The 21,784-nt window shown below is 53.0% G+C and overlaps 1 protein-coding gene across 4 annotated transcripts; it reads right to left on the reverse strand.

Annotated features, from left to right (window-relative positions):
- Positions 1 to 16,223, reverse strand: SPI1 (Spi-1 proto-oncogene). Of its 4 annotated transcripts, none has more exons than XM_074276232.1 (5): positions 15,898 to 16,223; positions 13,038 to 13,131; positions 3,020 to 3,207; positions 1,510 to 1,699; positions 1 to 976 (listed from the first exon to the last, which is right to left on the reverse strand). In XM_074276232.1, exons 1-5 carry the CDS (start codon positions 16,006 to 16,008, stop codon positions 657 to 659), a joined length of 903 nt encoding a protein of 300 aa, XP_074132333.1. In that variant the 5' UTR covers positions 16,009 to 16,223; the 3' UTR covers positions 1 to 656. The 4 variants fall into 4 exon arrangements, with proteins under 4 accessions (XP_074132333.1, XP_074132335.1, XP_074132334.1 ...); XM_074276234.1 differs by having other exon boundaries at positions 1,510 to 1,618; positions 15,898 to 16,164; XM_074276233.1 differs by having other exon boundaries at positions 1,510 to 1,666; positions 15,898 to 16,164.
- Positions 16,224 to 21,784: the final 5,561 nt, after the last annotated feature.

Below are 21,784 nucleotides of genomic sequence, written 5' to 3' on the forward strand. Positions count from 1 at the left end.
TCCCAAATAGTCCTCGCCCTCAAAGCGTTTATTTTCTGCCGAAATGATTCTCTAACGAAGGTAGATAAATGAGGCACTGTTTACGTCAAGCGGGGTCCGCCTGAAATTCCATCCTCGGCCCCCAGCGACGCCGTGTTGAGACGATGACGGAACCTGCCCGGCTTCTCCGCCCCGTGCTGGACTGGGCCGGAGGGACCGGCGCTCACGGCGAGGACTCTGGGACAGAAACGTCTCGATTCTTAAGGTTTACAGACGTCTCCTGAGAGGGGGCAGCTGGCCCCGCAGTCCGAGGGTGGCTCGAGGGGAGGCCCGAGTGAAAGGCAAGGGCCGGAGTCCTGGGGAGCCAGGGGGGTAAGCTGGAGGGTCTCGGGAGAGGGCGAGTGGGCGTTAGGGCCAAGGGAAAGGCCAGGGAGACAGACACCTCCAAGGTCTGTCACCCCCCCGGACCTTGATTCTATGTGTCCATGAAGTCCGGACATGGGGTTAATGCTACAGGCAGCGGGGGAGCTAATGCAGTAGGAAGGCATGGGGCCTGGCTTCCCCTGGGCACTGGTGCCAGCCTTGGGGATGGCGTCGTGCCCTCAGGCCGGGCCTCCCCTCTTGTCCCGTGGGGTGAGAGAGGGCCAGGGCGGGGGCGGGGGCGGGCTGGAGGGCGCTCAGTGGGGCTGATGCCTCCGGTCGACCAGGGTCACTCTCCCCAGCACCTCCCCGCTGAACTGGTAGGTCAGCTTCTTCTTCACCTTCTTGACCTCGCCCGTCTTGCCGTAGTTCCGAAGGGCGCGGGCCATCTTCTGATAGGTCATCTTTTTGCGGTTCCCCTTCTGGATGCCCCAGCGGTGGGCCAGGGCCTCCTTGTGCTTGGAGGAGAACTGGAAAGTGCCTTTGTCCTTGTCTACCCACCAGATGCTGTCCTTCATGTCCCCGTTGCGGAGGAGGTCCAGAAGAAACTGGTACAGTCGGATCTTCTTTTTGCTTCCTGGGAGGAAGAGAGATGAAGGTCAGCTTTCTCAGCCAGCCCCGGCTCCCAGCCTTGCCCCCATCTCCAGCCCCAGCTGGGCCAGGGGGTCCCAGCTGTGCCAGGGGCTCCCAGCCATGCCCCCATCTCCAGCTCCAGCCATGCCAAGGGGTCCCAGCTGTAACAGGGGCTCCCACCCGTGCCAGGGGGCCCCAGCCTTGCCCCCATCTCCAGCCCCAGCCGGACTAGAGGCTACCATCAGGAATCCACAACAGCCCTGCTCCTTGGATTTAAAGCTAGAAGGGACCTCATGGTACTGATGGAGAAACTGAGGCTAGGAAAGAGAACAGTCTCCTCTGAGGTCACCCAACCCCCAGCCTGGCCACGGCAGGATTTCCGTCCTCAGACAGTCAGTGACAGTGTCCCATGAGCCCTTGAGAGACCGTGTTCACTAATGACAGGGACAAATGTCCAATCTGACACTCAAACCATCACTGTCACGTGTCCGAGACAGAGCAGGCAGGGCAGGGAGAGGCTGAATGTGGGCTACTGACCTGTCTCTCCGTGTAGGATTCCCGGGCCGGGCTCCAGCGCCTCAGTCTCCCCATCGGACACTTCCAGGGGGGGGCTCTGCCGCTCGCCTTCTTCCTCGTCGGAGCTGGGCTGGGGAGGGGAGGTGTACTGAAGGCACATGCAGGGCAGGTACGAGACCTGAGAGGAATGCAGAGGGGCCAGTGAGGGGACCTGGGGACACAGGGACCGGCGAGGAGGAGATCAGTGAGGAACAGGAGGCAGAAACATGGCGACACGGGGGAGGGGGCTGGGAGATGGGGGAGGCGCTGCCACATGGGGGCCACGAGCGTGAAGGCAGGCGAGTGCGGCCAGGGTGCAGCTTGGCGTGAGGGTGCAGGAGGATTCAGCAGCAGCGGGAGGGAAGTTTGAAGGGGCCCTCGCAAGTGGGTCAGGGGCTGCTAAGGTTGGCTGGTCACTGCCGGCAGGAGACAATATGGAAGGGTATTTGCATGGGGAGGTGCTGGGGTGTTGGGCCAATCAGTAAGATTAGGGCGCGAGGGGCAGCTGGTGCAGTGGATAGAGCCCTGGCCTGGAGTCAGGAGGACCTGACTTCAAATTGTATTAGCTGTGTGGTCCTGGGCAAGTCACTTAATCCCAATTGCTTTGCAAAAAGAGAGGGAGGGAAGGAAGAGGAAGGAAGGAAGGAAGGAAGGAAGGAAGGAAGGAAGGAAGGAAGGAAGGAAGGAAGGAAGGAAGGAAGGAAGGAAGGAAGGAAGGAAGGAAGGAAGGAAGGAAGGAAGGAAGGAAGAAAGAAAGAAAGGAAGAAAGAAAGAAAGAAAGAAAGAAAGAAAGAAAGAAAGAAAGAAAGAAAGAAAGAAAGAAAGAAAGAAAGAAAGAAAGAAAGAAAGAAAGAAAGAAAGAAAGAAAGAAAGAAAGAAAGAAAGAAAGATGGATGGAGGCTATTACCATGGAGACAATTGGGGATTTCTTGGGGGATCAGTGGAGATGGGAAAGGCATGGAGGGGCAATAGTTTTATAGACTTAGAGATGAAAAGGCCCTTGGAGGTCACCGCCCAGGGGCTAAATGACCTGTCAGAGTCACTTCCTCGTTAAGGGTCATCAGTGCACTTTAAGGGACTGGGAGAGGAATGCTTCAAGGTAAATCAAGGCTGCTGCGCCACTCCTTGTCATTGAGATCAAGAGGGAGAACGAGAGGCTGCTGTGGGGAGAAGGAGGTTTCTTGGGGTGTCATTGCAGCCAGGGCCTTGGGGAGCACTAAGGAGCAAGTAGGGGCGGGTGAGAGAGCCCAGGGCAAAGGTGGCTTTTGAACCCAGGACTCTGGCTCTGCCTCCCCGGGCCAGGCTGGGGTGCGGGAGGTCAGTCGGGGGGTCAGCGGGGGTGGCAGTTGGCACTCTGGCTGTTGGCAGGAAGCTGAGTTGAGTAAGAGCTCCCATCAGCTTCCTGTGACGGTCTGGGCAGCCTCACCACAGGCCTTCTGGGAGGGCTCTCCTGAGACCGACGGGAGACGGGGGACCGAGGCCGGGCTCCTACCTGGTGGCCGAGGCTGCTGTGGGTGGCGGCCACGGGGGTGTCCAGGACGTGCATCTGCTCCAGCTCCATGTGGCGGTAGAGCTGCTGGAGCTGGGGGGGCTGGACGCTCTGGAGCTCCGTGAAGTGGTTCTCGGCGAAGCTCTCGAACTCATTGTGCATGTGGTGGGGGTGGAAGTCCCAGTAATGGTCTGTGGGGAGCAGAGGGGCTGTCAGGGAGACCCCGGCTTAAGCAGGGAAACCCCAATCTCACCAGGGAGATCCCGACCTCAGCAGGGAGACCCTGACCTCAGCACGGGAGGGCCATGGGACCAAAGCAGGAGCCCATTGTAGGGAAATTAAGGCACAGATGGGGAGGGGGCTTGGTCAAGATGGGGGAACAGCAAAGTCCGGAATCTTGAACTCAGGACCTTTGGCTCCCAACCCCCTCCATCCTTTCTGCTCCCCTCCCCCTCCAGCCCCCCCCCCCCACACCTAGCAACAACAAAGCACAGAGAGAGAGCATGGTGGACGTTTCTCCGGAGCTTGGGGGTGTGCAGGGTGCTCTGTGTCCCCCATTTCAGGTGCCATTATTATACACCTTATACCTTGTGGGGGGCATCGCACCTGGACTGCTGGGGCCTCTGGCCTAGGAGTTCGGCCCCTTCGGGGGGGAGCCGAGCATCTGAGCCTGGGGGTTGTGGGCCAGGAGTTTGTGTGCCCGGAACTAGACGCAGGGAAATTAGAGCAGGGCTTCAAAAAGAGTCACAAGTCACTTGGAGTCTGCTGAATAAGGGGGACGTGCGTGTGTGTGCAGTGTACGTGCCTGTGTATAAACACGCTTGGGAATGTGTATACACGTGTATACGTTTGGGGTGAACACACTTGGGGATAACACACGTGCATCCAGCCGGATTCCAGGGAGGCCCAGGCCCAGCTGGCTCCAAGAGATGAGATTTGGTCAAGAATCTCCAAGCCCCTCTCCCAACACCTAGTAGGATCGCATGGGGGGAGGGGGCAGCACAGATCCTGGAGCTATGGATGGTGATTGTTATCTAGTCCTTCCCCAGCCTAGTCTAGTCAAACTGGCCTTCTGGCTGATCCATATGGAGTTTCCCACCTCCATGCCTTTGCACAGGTTATTCCCCTGTGCCTCTTCCCCTCAGCCTCTTCTTGGAAGGTCAGTTTCCTTCTGAATCTTAGCTCAAGCCCTTCTCTCCTACATGAAGCCTTTCCTGATGCCTCCTCTCAAAATTACCTAACATTTGTTTTATTTGATCAGATGAGAGAATATTTGTAAAGCGCTCAGCACAGTGTCTGGCATACAGTAGGTGCTTAATCAATGCTTACTCCTTGCCCCGCCCCTGTATCTTGGTACATGATGTGAGCTCTGGGAGAGCAGGGCTATTTCACCTCCAGAGTCCAGAACATTTTAAAAAATATATTTTTTGGATTGGACTCTGATTTTATTGGAAGGGAAAGTCAACCCAACCAACATTTATTAAGTGCTTATTGTATACAAGGCAGCTGAGGGTACAAAGACAAAACAGAAAGAATGATAGGCCTGGAGTTGGAGGGTTACGAGAGCTCATCCCTTTCATTTTAGAGAAGAGGCCATTGAAATCCAGGAAGGTCAAGGAAGTTGCCTCAAGTCACACAGAGAGGAAGTAGGCAGCAGAGCCTGGAAATTGTTCCTGCCCTCAGGAAGTTTGTGTTCTGCTGGGGAATACTCAGAAGTAAACACCAGATGATTCCAGGAAGGCCAGAGCCTTCCATGATGTTCCATAACTGGGAATATCAGGAACAACTTCTAGTAGGCCGGACCCCCCCCCCAGCCCCTCTGATTCTTTTCCCAGCTGCCTCAGAGCCCTACTCTTCTTCTGGGTGGCTTTTGAATAAATTAAAGCTCTACCCACTGCACCATCCAGCTGCCCCCATTTATATACTCTTTTAAATATGTACAGAGACATTTATAGTAGCTCCTTTTGTGGAATCAAAGAACTGGAAACTGAAGGGGCGCCACCAATCGGGGAATGGCCCAACACCTTTTGGCATCCGGATGGGAATGGGGTGTTGTTGCGTTCTTAAGGAAAAGGGGACGGTTGCAGAGAAAGCTGGGAAGACTTCCTTGGACAGATGCAGAGGGAAGTGAACAGAAGCAGGAGAATGATTTCGACAATAACGACAATATCGTAGCGACAAACATTTTGCAAAGATTTAAAGACTCTGGTGGCTACAATGGCCAATCCAACATGCTCCCTGCCTCTTCGCAGACAGGAGAAGGACTAACGATGAAAAATGGCAATTATTTTAGACGTGGCCAATGGGGGACATGTCATTTTGCTTGCCTATGAATGTATTATAATGAATTTCTTTTTCTTTTTAAATCAATTATGATGTCTGGGCTCATTTCTACAAAAAGTTCAATCTGAAGGGCTGAAGCTTTGTAAAACTCTTTGCTAAGATTGCTTCCAGCTTGAACACTCTGAGGGAGTTCCTCCTACAACTCTTTTGTTTCCTTTTTTTTTTTTTCCTGAGGTTAAGTGACTTGCCCAGGGTCACACAGCTAGGAAGTGTTAAGTGTCTGGGACTAGATTTGAACTCAGGTTCTCCTGAATTCAAGGCTGGTTCTCTCTCCACTGCGCCCCCTAGCTGCCCCGTGTTTCCATTTTTTTTTTTTTTTTTTTTTTTTTTTTTTTTTACATCTCTCATATAAGCTCCATAGCTTAATTCCCCTTTATACCAATGAGGGCAGGTGTCCAGAGTATGACTTCTTCATCTCTGCTGGGATCTAGGGCTCCCCCACGGAGACAAGGGTGTTTTTCTCTTGTGCCATCAGCTTGAGCCCCCACTGGGATGCTCTCCCCAATATTATTAGTCATGGAAGAGAAATGTAAAGTGACTTTTCCATGACTACATAACTCACAAATTTCAGAATTTGGATGCAGATGGACTGATTCCAAGCCAAGATCTCCTATGTACACGATGGCTTCTCTTGTCCCAAAGCTTTCCTCTGTGAGGTTCAATTCAAAGAGCCCCAGATTTAGAACTGAAGGACTTCCGCTCAAAGCCCCTCTCTACCATGTGTACGAGCTTAACTTTTCTATCCGTAAGGTGAGATCGGACCAGGTAGCCTCCGAGAGCCCCCTTGCCGTCTCGCTCTTTGACCCAGGGGTTGTGACACAGAGGTGACCCTGGGGTCTCAAAGGCTGTGTCTGAGGACTCATGTTCTGGTAGCTTCTGTCAAAGTTCTGAGGTTTCCAGGACGGGCCTGGCTAGTGTTATCTGCCTGCCACTAGAAGCCCAGCCTAGATAAATACAGAGTGTTTACCTAAAGGATGAGGAATTCTTTGACCACAATGACTCATGAAACTTTACACTCTCAGTCCAGAGCGTGGCCCTTTGTTTCTGTGGGGAAATTAGATTTAATTTACAGCCTTTTGATTTAAATCACCTGCAGGAACCAAGCTTGCCACAAATTGGGGGGCTGACTACATCCTTTTTGCTCCGGTACAAGGTGTAGTGACAAAGGAAGGATCCCAGTTTTCTTATATCACACACACACACACACACACACACACACACACACACACAAGATCTCTCTCTGTCTCTGTCTTTCTCTCTGTGTTTGTCTCTCTGTCTCTGTCTCTCCTCTCTCTCTTTGTCTCTCTTCTCTTTCTTTCTCTGTCTCTCTCCTCTCTCTGTCTCTCTGTCTGTCTCTCTGTCTCTCTGTCTCTCTCTCTCTCTGTCTCTCCTCTCTCTGTCTCTCTGTCTGTCTCTCTGTCTCTCTCTCTGTCTCTCTGTCTCTCTCTCTGTCTCTCTCTCTGTCTCTCTCTCTCTCTCTGTGTCTCTCTCTCTCTCTGTCTCTCTCTGTCTCTCTCTCTCTCTCTCTCTCTGTCTCTCTCTCTCTCTCTCTCTCTCTCTATATATATATATATATATATATATATATATATATATATATATATATATATATATATATATATAAAACTCCCTGAAGATGGTTGCAAGAGAGGATTTCCCAAATGGTTCTGAGCAATGGCGGTATTATAGAACTAGTGGGCCATGGGCCAAAGGCCTCCTTTGGACAGCCTCCCTCCTGGACAGCAGAAGTCTCCCTGAGTGGTTGCCACGGTCCATGCAGCCCAAGGTCCTTCCCCTGGCAGTGACAACTGGGACAATTTAAGGGAAGACTGCTCCCTACTCTTGGATGTCACTCTCTAAGATTGGGCTCGCATCCTCAGCATCTCCCGTGGTCCAGAACCCTGCCCCCCCGCCATTATCCTTCAGAAATGTATTTCCATTTCAACTCCTCCTTTCCTGCCTTTTCCCATTTTTTCCACCAAGCTCCACTGACCTCATGCTGAAAGAGCCTTTCACCCAGAGGCCCTTTCCTCCCAGAACCTCCATTTTGGGGAAGGGCCCCTGGCCTCTTTCATCCTCTTGGGGTCTTTTTTTCTATTTAAACTCCCCACAGTGACTGGTATACAGTAACCTCTTAATAAATGTATCTTGTTATTGCTGACAAGTATTTTTTTAAAGCCTATTATGGGTAAGAATGTAACAATCCCTGTCCTCGAGGTGCTCCAGGAGCCTGTATTATTCCTCTAGCTGTCACTGTCCAGAGTATGACCTCTTCATCTCTGCTGGGAAGCCGTACTTCCTTTTATGTGTCCCGAATTGTTGTTTCCTGTTTCCTGGGGGACCCCCCAATTCTAACCCTCTGGAATTTGGTGATTAAGTCTAGAGCTCCCGTTGGGGTGCTACAGGTTGGATCATGGACTTTCCACCTTTGGCTTTCCAGACCAAAGCGTCCCGATAATTCCGTCTGTTCTTAGAATCTAGGATCATAGATTTTGAGCTGGAAGGCCCCTCAGACCACTAACTTTCACCCCCTTATATTATAGAGGGAGGGAAGGGCCTTGTCCAGGGTCACAGAGTAAAAAGCAGCCTGAAGCATATAAGTCTGAGCAAATCACTCCCCTACTCTAGAAGCCCAGTGGCTCCCTCCTACCTCTGGGGAAAAAAACCACAATGCCTCTGTTTGGCTTTGAAATCCCTCCATAAAATCAGCCTTCTCTGTACTGTTCCTGCACTCTAAAATCTGCCCAAACTGACCTTGCTATTCCAGGTGAGTGACTGGATGGTTCTCCAGGCCCAGCATGCACTTGCTTCAGCGAGCTTCCTTCAAGGCTTATCTCCAGAGCTTCTCCCCCAGGAAGCCTGCCCTGATCCACCCAGCAGGTAGAGACCTCTCCCTGGACATTACATTCTAGCTCTGACCTTCTGTGCTCTAAGGTTCCCTTCCAGTTCTAACTTTCTCTCCTAAAATGCCTTCCAGCTTTGCCATTTTATGTTCCATGGTCCACGGTTTCCTGACACTCCGTGCTCTGAAATGGTTCATTCCCCTGCCTCCCCCTCTCCAGTCTCCTCGATCCAAGGTCCTTTCTCTGGCCCTTCTCTGCCTCCACAGGTGCCCCCTTTCTGAAGCTGGGGGGAGGATTGTTGCCCGTGGCCTCCCAGGAGCACCTGGTACCATGGCTCAGTTTTGAACCCCGGGGGGGGGGGGGTCGGCGACTTCATGGGATTCTTCCAGAACCCATCATTTTTGGAGCCGATTGTGAATTTTTTCCCTCCTACTGGGACTAACTTTTCTACCCACTGCCCTGGCCCCTCCCCAGAGCTGCTCTTAATAGTATTTTTTCTCAATTACACATAAAAATGGTCCTCAACGTTCATTTTTGTAAGAGTTTGAGTGCCAAATTTTTTCTCTCTCCCTCCCTTACCTCTCTCTTCTCCAAGACAGCCGGCAACACGGACCGGGCAATTATATGTCTTGCAATATATTCTATCCTGCATGTGGCTGGCAAGCTGGGTCAGGTTATCAATCATCAGCAGAGCTTGCTGCCCCTTCTCCACCATCAGGGGGGCTATGGGATGCCCCGGAGAGCTCAGTGTCCTCTACGCTCTTGGGAAGACTTCCTGGCCCTTGTTATTGATTATTGATGAATTGAATTATTATTGATTATTGAAATAATGCTCAGAACACTAAACAGTCAGTATATTCAATAAAGGAGTTGAATGAATTTATAGATACTCCTCAGGGAGCCCCATTCTAGAATCAGGGAACTACAGGTGTCATTCTTTTGTATTGGGTAGAAGAAAACACTGGACTGGAAATGCACCTCTACTTTTACTGGTTGTGGGAGATGTGGCAAGGCATCTGGACACTCCGAGCCTCAGTTTTTCTCTGTTGTAAAATGGGCACAAGTGTCTGCCTCAGGGTTTGGTTGTTTTTTTTTTTTTTTTGGAAGGGTCAAGTTTAAGGTTTGCAAACATCATTCCCCATGTCTGTGCCCGTCTCTACTCGTGACAAGTCTCCAGATCATGGGGACTCCACCATAGGCAAAGTAGACAAACGCCTGACATGAAGATGGAGTCGGATATTCAATCTCACATGTATTCAATCACACACGCACACAGATCTCCAAATCCCGAACCAGCGAGACCAACTCTCAGAACAAACCCCACCCTCGAAAGTCCTGACCGTCCATCAGTTAGCCTTATCTCTCTCCAGCAGAGAGCCCGGGACGGTCACAGAAGGGGGAAGCCGGGGAGGGCCAGGGGAGTCGGGCAGATGCTTCCCTCCGGCTCGGGGGGAGGAGAAAAGCGAGGGGAGAAAGGAAGTGGAGAGGAAGGGGAAAGGATCACTTCTCTCCTGAAGGCAGCAGATGAAGGAGGCAGCATGGATGCAGCCAAAGATCAGGGGCTCATGGTGGCAGGAAGAGGGAGGGGCCCCTACTCCAGAGAAGGGAAATCCCCTCCTCCTGGTGCCTCTGAAGGAGGGGGGATTGGGAAAGTCCTCTTGGTTTCTCTGGCCACGTTTGGGAGCCAGTGGGAGAGGACCACCTGAGAAAGAGCGGGGGAGGAAGGGGCTGATGGGAACGTGGGCCCACCCCCTTCCTCAATTTTCATGTGTCCCAATGAATAAATAAGAAGTAACAATATATTAATAATAATAATAATAAAGTAATAAATAAATAGATAAATAAGATATCTGTAAAATCTGATCCTATAATCTCCCACCCTCACTCCTCTAACTTCTGGTATTCAATACCCATATTCAGTCTCTAGCCCTCGTCCTAAAACTAGTCCCTTTAGGGGAAGGGCAGGAAAGATTTTGTTGTTGTTGTTTTCTTGGTTTTTAGGAGAAAATCTCTCTGGACTTAGTTATCTAATGACTAGACTTAGTTACTTAGTTACTAGTTCCAGAACCTCAGCAAATCAAGGCAAGACCCCAGAGCAACTGGACATGAATTCAGGCTCGGGTGGGCCTAGGCCCAGGAGACGAGCTTTTCTGCCTCCCCCTCACCTGGATACGTCTTTGTTTGGTTGGCGTATAGGACAGCGGGGGTCCTGTCCAGTTTACAATTTTCAGGAAACTGAGTCCTGGGAGAGGGACAAAGGAACTCAGCCCCCAGTTCTGGGTCATTCCCCACCCCCAGAAAATCTTGGCTTTCTCAGGTCATTGAAGCTGTTGTACCGCTCTCCGTGGCCACCAGGGGTTGCCAAACTCTCTGTCTCCGTGAAGTAGACCTTAGGACTACTAAGGGAATGTAGGGTCATACGCCGCCTAGCATTGTGGGGGAGAGGAGAGGTCTAGCTCAGGGATCCAGGGGCCTGAAACAAAGCCATGAGATATATGACTGGGAAGGGGGGAGAGATCCCAGGCCATCTGAGCCCATCCTCTTCCTCTGGACCTCGGGATCGCCCCAGAGTTTAGCTCTGGTTCTGGGAGTGTCCTTGAGCTGGACCCGAAGCTCAAGTGCTGGCTCCCTGGTTCCTTCCCTGCCTCTGCTCCTTCAGCCAGCTTCTCTAGGCCCGTTGGGCCAGAAGAGGTGGTTTGTGATTCCTGGGCATCTGGGGCTCTCCACAACAGCCCCCCACATGCCCACCACCCCTGAGCCTCTAGATGCCATTAGAGCGGAAGGCTGGGTGTGGGCAAGTGGGAGGGGAGAAGCAAAGCTAACTCTAGCCCACCCAGCCCTCCCTGGAGCTCCTCAAAGGAACTGCACAGTCAGGGGCAGGGGCATGAGTCAGGGATGGTTTCTCAGAAGTCTCAAGCCGCCCTTTCCCTAAGGACAACCCTGTCATTTTATGGAACCTCATCACAGGGACTGGGATCTCCTGGATTTCAAAAAAGCTTCCTGGCTCTGGGTCACGGGGGTCCCTGGGCATCCCTAGGGCTCCCTGTCTCCCTTCCCTGCCCCCCTCAGGGTGGATGCCAACAGCGTTGGAGCTTAAAATGGAACCCAGTTAACTAGGATTTGTAGATGTGGCTCTAGAGAATGTCAGTCTTGTGGGCCTCCTGCCCAATGCCCACCTTCTCAAGGCTCTGCCTCTAGTTTCTGATTGTGAATCCAGCCTCCTTGTGAATCAGGGGTCCGTACAACTCAGCCTGAGGAAACCTTCCCCCCCAACTCTTTGAGCCCCAATGGAGACGGGCCATTTCTTTTTGTTCTGGGTTCGTGGGCACTCCAGGGATTCTGTTGCTCCCTAACCCCCAAATCTAGGATCCATGGGTTTCTTTTCCCCAACAGACTCCAGTTCTTGGTAAAAAAAATTAGCAGTAGATTTTCTATCTTCTTCCCTTGGAATCAGCATCCTTGGAGGGACCCCCTTTCTCGGTGGCCTCCTATGATTGGACAGCCTTGTCCTTCTCCACTTGTCAGGAGGTTCAGCGGTGTTATACCCCTGCCCTTCCTGCCTCTGGCCAGGAGCCCCCACCTCAGCTAGGAGCTGTCACAGTCGGACTGGGAGCCAAGGCTCTCAGGGACCACCCACCAGCACAGGCTCCAAAGCTCTCCCCCAATAGAAGGGGCAACCCTAACTCCCTCTGCATCTCCCCAGGTAAGACTCTTCCTCTCTGGGAGCCCCACTGACTCATCATCCATCCATCATCATGGAACAAGAGGGATGGACCAGAGAATTTCTCCTCATGCTCTGGCATTCTAGGTTCTAAGACTCCTCTCAGTTCTAACATTCTGTGTTGTAAGGTCCCTCCCATTCTAACATTCTAGGTTCTAAGACTCCTCCCAGTTCTGATATTCTATGTTCTAAGGTCCCTCCCATTCTAACATTCTAGGTTCTAAGACCCCTCCCAGTTCTGATATTCTATGTTCTAAGGTCCCTCCCATTCTGACATTTTAGGTTCTAAGGTCCTACCCAGCTCTGACAATCTTTGATAGAAAGTTCTCCCAGTTCTAACATTCTGGGTTCTAAATTCCCTCCTACCTTTAAGAATTCTAAGCTTCTACATAATTGGTGTTCTAAGTTCCTTGACAGTCTGGACTCTTCCAGTCTGACATTACAGGTTCTAAGGTTCCTTCTGGCTCTGACATTGATATAATGATACAGTCAATAAGATTTGCTGGCTTTTAGGTAAAAGGATCTGCATTCGAACCCCCCCCCCCACACCTTTACTACCCGTATAAACTCAGTAAGTTGATCAGGCTTTTGGGTTCTCATCACTGGCCTTTGTACAGCGCAGGGATTGACTAGATCACCCCTTAGATCCTCCCGGTTCTAGATCTGGGGTTTGATGCTGCTTCTGATCATGATCCAGGTAACGAGGAAGTCAGTGATAATGATGATAATAATAATAAGTCCCCCCCAACACACACACACGCACACCTCCCAGCTAAGTTCTTCCAAACAATAGATGTTCTAAGGAAGCTTTACAGCCACCTGCCCAGACTTAGAGAGGAACCGAGTGAAGAGAAAAGATTCAGACACACCTGTCTGTGTACACGGGGGTATAAACCCCACAAGAGTAGGAATTGCTTCTTTGCATGCCCAGAGTCTGGTACATAACTGGTGCTTAATAAATGCACATTGATCAATTCATTCATGACTCCCAGGGTATGCTCGCCTTTGACGTTGCATATTAGAAACCAAAGAAGACCGGATGCAAGTCGACGTCTCCCACCCCCCACCCTGGCCATGGGGGCTTTGAGAGAGGGGGGAGATGGGAACCACTTACCGCTGTGGCTCTCTCCGTCACTGCTGATGTATGGGTAATATTCGTGAGTTTGGCGGTACAGATCTGTATCATAGGGCACCATGTCTTCTGATGGCTGTAGAGAAGGGAAGGGATGAGATCCTGCCCAAAGATCTGGGGGGCCTTCCTTTTGGCCGTTCTCCACCAATCCATAGCCCCCTTCTAGCCCTGGTTCTTCCTCCCTTTCTATCTGCAAGGTGGGAACCATGACACAAGGGTCCTTCCCAAAGGCAGACTTAGTGTGTGAGTCAGGACTGGGCGGGGAACAGATCCAAAGACCTCCAGAGAGATTGGGGTACGGGATGAGGACCCCAGGAAAGTCCCGAAGCAGAGAATCCAGAATTGAAGCCTGCATCCCAGGGAACGGGGGGCTCCTCCCCAGGACAGATATCCCCTCACATACTTACTAGCTGGGAGACTCTGGAAAACTCCTTAACCTCTCTGGGCCTCTGCCAACTAAAGGCTCAAACAGGCCACCTCCCATGTGCCCCAGGCTGAAATCTAGCTTCTCATGGCCTTCCTTTTCACCCCACTCCCCTTGTTCCCGGCATTCCAGCTCCCCTTCATCGGTTATCTTCCCCCAACAGTGTGAGCTGCTCCTGAGGGGAGGACGTTCTCGCTCACTTGGGTTCGTAGCTAGTGCTTAGGACAAGGCCTTGATAGATAATAAATGATTCATTAGGAGTCTATCTACTTACCTACCTACCCATCTATCTGTCTGTCTACCTGTCTGCCTAGCTAATTGTCTGTGTGTATATCTGTCTGTCTGGTTGTCTGTCTGTCTATATGTCCATCTATCTACCTGTCTGTCTATTAATTGTCTGTATATCTGTCTGTCTGTCTATATGTTCATCTATCTAGCTGTCTGTCTAGCTAATTGTCTATCTATATATTGTCCATCTGTCCATCTGTCTATCTGTCTGTCTGTCTATATGTCCATCTATTTACCTGTCTGTCTAGTTAATTGTCTATCTATATATTGTCCATCTGTCTATCTGTCCATCTGTCTATCTGTCCATCTGTCTATCTGTCTATCTATATATCTGTCAGTGTGTTTATCTGTCTAACTACCTGTCTGTCCGCTCTCTGTCTGTCTGTCTGTTTGCATTTACCCCTCTTCCCCTCCCCACTAGGCTCAGCCCTCCCCTCGGTCCTCAGTCCCCTCCTCCATTCCCACTGGTTCTTAGGAAGTCTCCGGTTCCCTCCCTTGTCCTCCCCCCTCTCACACAGTTAAGTTCTCTCTGCCTTCGGGCACCTGCTTGGTTTCAGGGCCCCCTCCCTCACATGTATGTGTTACCATTCTCCCTCTCCCCCCCCATAAAGCCCATCCTCACCTTCACAGGCCCCCCTCGTCCCCTCCTCCCCAGCAGACTCCCACTAGCCCTCTCCCCCAGAACCCCCCTAGGGTTAGCTCCCCAGGCCGGCAGCTTTGCCTGGTTTTCCATTTATATCACAGGGATAGACCCGAGTTTCCTCATCTATAAAGTGAGGGGTTGAATCATGTGACCTCCGGGGTCCCTTCCAACCCCGATGCTGGGCTCCTAAGTTTTCCCTGAACTAATCCAGACGTGGCTTGGGGCCCGACGGGCCTTCCCTCCCTTCCTGTGCCTCTCCCTCTCTGGCTCCCGTATAGATCCACCCCAAGAGCAGCCGGGGGCTCCCCGCTCTTTCCCAGAATCACATAGCGGTGAGAGGCACACACGGCTCAATTTGGGGACCGAAGCAGTTGGGGGGAGCCTCGGTGCCCCCGTAATCCTGGAAGAAGTTCCCTTCCCTTGCTAAAAACTCTTTAATTCTCAGTTGGGGAGAAAGGTGAGGGTCCCAAGGAGGTTGGGGGGGAGCCAGGTCTGAGCTCTCTAGAAATGGAGATTGGGAGCAAATGGGGCAAGGGGGAAGGCCTCTGCCCCTGAAACCAACAGTCTGGGGAAACTAAGGGTCAGGACTGAGACAGAGCCGGGTCCCTGAGCCTGGAGGCAGCGCTGAGGGAGGCCTGACATCCCTTCTACCACATCTCAGATCATGGAGACCTTAGAATCCGGATCTCATAAAGATAAGGAGGGATTCCACAGTCCCAGGAGGCTGGATGAGGAGGCTGGGGGCTGGCTCAGCCTCCGCTCTGGGGGAGCCCTGACTCCCAAGATCTGGCCGTGGGCTCCACCCTGAGTAGATTTTAGCTGGGCTGGGAAAGCCTGAGGCAAGAGGAGGCTGGCAGGGCTGAGCCCAGCAAAATGCCCTTTCTCAGCCTCTCCCATTCTGCCCCAGGGGAGGGCAGAGGAACATGGAGGGTCGGTCCTCCCCCGTGCCATCCCACATCTGACCCCCCCCCCAGAGCTCAAACTGTGTGTTGGGTACCTCCCTATCACCTCCTTCACCTCCTTTCCTGCCCTGGTCTCCCCAAATCCCCGAGCCTCACAGCAGGGCCATCCCTGCCCCTCCGGGCACTGGCCACCTGTTTCTCCTTCTCCCCCCAGCCAGCCCTTTGGCCCCTTTGGCCCCGACTTTAGCCTCTCTCTCTCTTCCATTCCCTTCTCTCTGTTCCACGTCCGGGGGCCCTCATCCACATGCCCCCCTCCGGCCCGGCCCTGGATGCCCCACCCTCTGCAGGCTCGTCTCCAGGCCGGAGACGCCGGGTAGGGGCCCCGGCTCAGAGAGCCCACCAGAGGCCGGCCGGCCCCCACCCTCAGCCCCTATCTGAGCTTTCCCGGTCCTTCACCCTCCAGGGCACAACCAGGGGAAAAGCTCCTTCCCAATCTTGTCATCCAGGATCCCCGGGGAGGAAACACCAGCTTCCCACTGATTAGAAACCAGAGGGGGCTGGAAGGGAGGGGGCCCCCATACTCACAGGGGAGACGAGGGGGAACCCTTCCATCTTGCACGCCTGTAACATCCACCCGATCTCAGGGCCCGTCAGCTCCCCTGCCTCCGCAGGGCCCACTCCGGAGCCCCTGGGCATTGGGAGCCGCAGGGTCGGGTCTGCCGGGGCTGGGGGTGGGGGGCGGGCACCCAGCGGGGGCGGGCAGGGCGGCTTTCGAAGGCGCCTCAGTCCTGCCCCTTGGCCTGGCCGATCCCGAGGTGAGCCCCCTCCCTTGACATTGCAGAGCAGCCCAAGTTCCTGATTTTATCGAAGGGCCTGTAGCTGGGAGATAGTCCCCCCCAGGGTGACATCACCACCCCAGCCCGTTTGCATAAATCTCTTGCGCTACAGGAAGTCTCTGGCTGGCCCCCGAGGCAGGTGGCAGCAGGAGACCAGCCTGGGAAGGCCACTGGGCCAGAGTCCCCCGGCCAGAGGAAGCGGGCGGCCCTTGGGGAGGGGGAGAAGCCTGACGGGGGCAGGGGCTTCAGGAGGGGGAGGAGAGAGCTGAGGCCGGGGCCTGGCCCTTTCCCCAAAGGCCGGTGGGGCCTAACGGCCTCCCAGCCATCCAGGCCGGGCTGGGATCCCTGTGGCTCCTGCACCAAAATGCCCCCTCGTGCCCCCGTGAGGTCTCCTGGGGGACCCCAACCCGTCCCTGTGTGGCCAGCACCGTGTTTACTTGGTTTTGTATTCAAAATTCCTCTGCTTTTAGTACTGTGTCCACTGTTCTAAGGATCTCCCCTGGCCCTGACAGTCTATGTTCTCAGGTCCCTCCCTGCTCTGACATTCTCTGTTCTAAAGGCTTTAGCTCTGCATTCTGTGCTCAAAGGTCCCTTCAGCTCTAACCTTTTATGTTCTGCGTTCTATGTTCTAAGCTTTCCTTCTAAGTTGTGACACCCTATGTTCTACAGCTCTCTAGCTCTGGCACTTTATGCCCAAAGGCCGCTTCCAGCTCTGACACCCTGTGTTCCCTGTCCTGTGGTCATGTTCTGCGTTCTAAGGCACCTTCCAGCTCTGTATTCTGAACAGAAAGGCCATCTGAAAGAGGAAGGTGTTGGGCAACATGGGAAAGGTCTTCTGTGGAAGGAGGCCTTTGGTTGAGTTTTGAAGGAAGCCATGGAAACTAAACAGTGGTGAGCAGGCAGAATGTCCCAGACTCCAGGGTGAGGGGGGAGCAGCCAGTACAAAAGGATAGAGTTTGGAGGGGGGGCTGTATGGGACCAAAAGCAGATTGCTGGGGTCTTGGGGGGGCAGAGGAGCGGAGCATGAGCAGGCTGGGAGGGAGCCAGCCTAGGAAGATCATTGAGTACCCAGAGAGAGGAGTTTATTTCTATTCCATCCTGAAGGGAACAGGGCCCCCCTGAAGCCCCTTGATCAGGAAGGGGAAGGGGGTCAAAAACCCTTCAAAAAAGTCAGCTCAGCACTTGACTGCAGGGTGGATTGGTGGGGGAGATTTGGGGGAGGGAGACTAGAGGTTCTAAGGTTCCAGGAAACGGACTGTGGGGAACATCCCGGAAGGTTGAGACAATGCTGAGGAAGCAAGAACTTCACCTTGATGAGGGCTGCAGGGCACGCTGCCCTCAGCCTCCAGCTCCTTCCTAGGGGAAGCCATAGTGGCTTCTCTGTGGAACGGGCCCGGCCTAGATCACAGGTGTGTGGTGAAGTACGGGCATCCGTGCCAGCTTCCTCCCTCACCCCGCGCACACTGAAATCCTTTCCCCCAGCCCGGAGAAGCTGAGCCTCATCCACCAGTCTCTCTCCCCAGCATCCCTCTCTCCCACCTCAGTTCCACCGGTTAAAGGGGGGCACCGCCTAGAAAATCACCTTCCCTGTGAGTCGTTCTGTCGGCTTGAAAACTCTCCTAGGCTGGAGCCCAAGGAGCTGCGCTCCTCTCAAGGACTCAGTTCCTTCAAGATGAGAAGCTTGGATTAGAAGAGCTCTAAGATCTTTCCCAGCTCAGGCCTTCAATGTTCTAAGCTTCCTGCCCACCTGTGACATCCTCTGTTCTAAGGTCTCTCCCAGCTTTGACATTCTACGTTCGAAGGTCCCTCCCAGCCGTGACTATTCATGTTCTGGTCCCCTCCTTATTCTCTGTTCTCTTCTCCAAGGTCTTTTCCATTTCTAAGCGTTCGGATCTGCTGTCCTCCAGATCACTTAGTGCCAGAAGATCCATCCTGGAAGCAACCAGCCACTCTTCCCCTACCCCAGGGCTCCATTCTAAGCTCCCCTTCCCCTTCAGCCTTTGCAGGAGGGCTCCCTTGGTAAGGCGCCCCCAGCCAGGCTCACACTCAATACAGAGGAAGGGACCTCAGGAGGCGTCTAGGACAACTTCTTCACTTTACAGTTGGGTAAACTGAGGCCCAGGTGATGTGATTTGCTTAAGATCACACGTGTAGGGTCAGAGGTGGGATCTGAGCCCAGGGGAAGGGGGGAGAGGAGATTTAGCTCAGCACAGGAGGACCCCGACCTGAGAGGCCCTTGATGAGACTCCAGACCAATTTCTGTCCCTCAGCAGTCCTTCTCTATACCGCGTGGCGGTCTTCCCGAGCTCCAGGGTCCTTCCTGATCTGTCCATCCATGCTGAGCCCAGTTTCTGGATGTGTTCTCAGTGGAAGTGGGGCTCCCAGAGCAAGAGCTGGGTGTGAATGGGAGGGACTCGGGGGAGCTTGGGCGGCTGGGCACACGTGCGCAGGAGCTGCGGGGCTAGTGTGAGCCGACTGGATCAGCAGTGCTTCTTTCTTGTGGACTGAGCAGTCAGACGGGGGGCGAGACCCACAACCCCCCTCACCGGCAGACAGCTTTTGTTGAACCCCCAGAGTTTAGGGGGCATGCAGGAATCCCGCCCCTCGGGAGCCCAATATTCCAGAGGCTGCCCCCAATATTTATGAGAGGCCTCCTGCCACAGAGAACAGAGCCCGGATTTGGGGGCCGCAATTCCCCCTCTCTGGAGAAAACTCCCAACGTGGGCTTGGATGCCCCTCTTTAGGGGATTCGTGACCATCTGTCAGGGCTGTTCTAGTTGTGTCTGGGTCAAGCCAAATTTCTCTGAGCCCCCTTCCAACTCCCAAATTCTGTGTTCCTTAATCAGGGCAGTCGTTTACTCTCTCAGAACCTTAGTTTCTTTATCCACAAAATGGGCACATAATCCTGACCCAGTCACTGCCTTAGGTTGCCCTGAATAATGCATCTTATAAACCTTAAAGTACTAAAGAAATGTAATTTATTGTCTTTGTTTATTAGACACCTACCGGGCGCAGACTTTCTGCTTGGTGCTGGGGATTCAAAGCCTCAAAGAGCCTAAGGTTTACTGGGGTGGGACTCGTGGACAAAGAAGAATCATTGATTTAGAGCTTGGCCATTTCATCCAACCCATTTTAAAGATGAGAAAACTGAGGCTCAGAGAGGTGATGATTTGCCCCTAGTTATACAGCTATCAAGGGGTGAGTCGGGAAGCTCTTCTTGGCCCCAAGTGCACTTCTCTTAGACCCCCTGCCCAGCTGCCTGTGGGAAATACTAGAAAGTACGTCCAGAGAGCCGCTTCACACATACACAGCCGTAGTTAGCTTCCCCCCTTCCCATCCCTCCATGAGAAACTCCCCTGCCCCCCTTACACGCCCCAAGAGCTCTTCGGAAGGCTGGCCCCTTCTAGAAACCTGACCCTTGGCCCGGGAACCTCCCAGAATTCAGGAAAGAGCAGGTCCAGGAATCAGGGCGACTGAGGAGGAGGATCTTGGGGACGCCTGGATCGCTCCATTTGGCAAATCTCCGGTCAGAGGGATGATAAGAGAGATGTGCAGTGGATAGAGCACCGGCCCTGCAGTCAGGAGGACCTGAGTTCAAATCCAGCCTCAGACACTCAACGCTTCCTCACTGTGTGACCCTGGGCAAGTCACTTAACCCTTAACCCTTAACCCCAATTGCCTAAGCAAAAGATAATAATAATGGAACAGGGCACTTGGGGCTTCTCTCTAAGGGAAGGGGAAAGGGGAAAGCAGCGGATTCTCTCGCCAGTCCAAGGCACGGCGTAGTGCAGCTGCCCAGGTCTGTCACTGTGGAACATCTCCCAGGCTGCTCTCACCTTCAACACATTGGGGTCCAGGGATGGACCCAACCCTCGGAACTCCCGAACCCAAGCACTGCCCGATCTCTGCAGTGTAACCACCCGCGCCACCACCGTTCTTAACCGTGGGGGGGCGGGGGGGACTGTTGGTAAAGCATCGAGCTCATGTGTGGGAGAGGACCAAGTAAGGCATGTGGCCCGCCCTCTTGGAGCTTCCAGTCAGATACAAAGTGAAGCGAGCAGAACCCGGAGACCATCGTCCACGGCAAGAGCAACATTATGTAAAGATCCATTCTGACGGACCGGGCTCTCTTCAGCAATGAGATGATCCAGAACAGTTCCAATGACCTCGTGATGGAGAGAGCCGTCTGCCCCCAGAAAGAGGAGGGAGAGGGAGAGACAGAGACAGAACAGAGATAGAGAATGGAGAGAGAAGAAAAGAAGAATGGAAAGAAAGAAAAAGAGAGAAGAGGAAAGAAGAGGAGACAGAGGGGAAGGGGAGAGGAGGGGAAGGGAGGGGAGAGGACAGGACAGGAGAGGGCTGGGAAGTGGAGGAGACAAGAAAAGGCAGGGGGAAGGAGAGAAGAAGGAAAAGGAAGGGAAGGGAGGAAAAGAAAGGGGAAGAGAAGAAAGGAAGATAGGAGGAGGAAACCTAAAAGCACAAAAGAAAGGAAGAAGGAAGGAGAACGGAAAAAATAGCGGAAGCACAACCTAGATGAGAGAGGGAGAGGAGTGAAGGAGACAACAAGAGATGGGAAAATGTAGAGGAGGGGCTGATAATGGGTGGAAGGGAGAGCCTAGAACAGTAGGTATTAAATACAGGCAGGGCTAGATTGTGCTCATGGGGCCGTCCCTTGGCCACATTTCAGTGTTTATTATTGGGAAAGCCTCCATTAAGGTCTAGCTGGAGGTCTATTCCTTGAGATGTATATCAAAGAACTCTGGATGGGGACCTAGAGTTCTGGATTCAGATCCCAGCTCTGACACTTCCTACCCGTGGCACTCACCTCCCGAGTGCTAGGCCCTAAGATGGGGCCTGATGGAATTGAGCCACTTAGCCCCACGACCACTGGGCACAGTGGGAACAGGGGAGTCAGGGGCCTGGGTTTCAATGCTCCCTCTGTTACTTCCAAGCTACATGGCAAGTCGCTTTCTCCCTGGGCATCTCAGTAACTCATTGATGAGGGAGTAGATCTAGACGACCCTGAAAGTCCACCCCGACTCTAACTGCCCTCAACCTTCCAGCGAGAAGGCTCGGAGTGCCTCGGGAGCCAGTGGCAGTGGTATCAAGCAGATAATCAACTGTTGGTACTAAGTTTTAAAAAAAAAAAGTACCTACTATGTGTTTGAAAAACACCTACTAGGCTAATGGTTATTGGGGATATAAATTAAAGCAAAAACATAGTTCTGGATCTCAAGAAGGTCATCGTGTAAGAGGTAAGAGAGACAATGTGCAACTCTTTCCAAACAAGCCATAAATGTGATAAATTGGAAATAATGTCAGATGATGTCATCATCGGGGGCGGGGTAAAAACATGAGCCTTTCCTGGGATTCTGGAGAGGTGAAGGGTCAGACTCCAAGAGAGCAAATGTTTCATCCTCCCAGAGATCAAAGCTCCCCCCAACAGTGGCGGGCCTCCAGCCTCTCCATGGAGGCTGCCCTCCACGGCCCAAGCCCCACACGGGGCTGGATCTCATTGCCTCCCTAAACTAGAGGTGATGAATGGAACCCACACTGAATGTACCCTGAACAGAGAATCCTGCAGGTGAAAAGGGACCTCACAGACCAGGCAGGCCCGGGGATCTTGGGAAAGTGTG

This window comes from Sminthopsis crassicaudata, chromosome 6 (genome assembly GCF_048593235.1).
Source record: "Sminthopsis crassicaudata isolate SCR6 chromosome 6, ASM4859323v1, whole genome shotgun sequence".
NCBI lineage: Eukaryota > Metazoa > Chordata > Mammalia > Dasyuromorphia > Dasyuridae > Sminthopsis > Sminthopsis crassicaudata.

Excerpts from the sequence above, each read along its gene's own strand:
- SPI1 (XM_074276232.1), bottom strand. The coding sequence starts at position 16,008 with ATGCCCAGGGGCTCCGGAGTGGGCCCTGCGGAGGCAGGGGAGCTGACG. Across the intron at positions 13,132-15,897 it reads GGTTCCCCCTCGTCTCCCCT|CCATCAGAAGACATGGTGCC; the intron begins GTGAGTATGGGG and ends CCTTCTCTACAG. Across the intron at positions 3,208-13,037 it reads TGACGGAGAGAGCCACAGCG|ACCATTACTGGGACTTCCAC; the intron begins GTAAGTGGTTCC and ends TGCTCCCCACAG.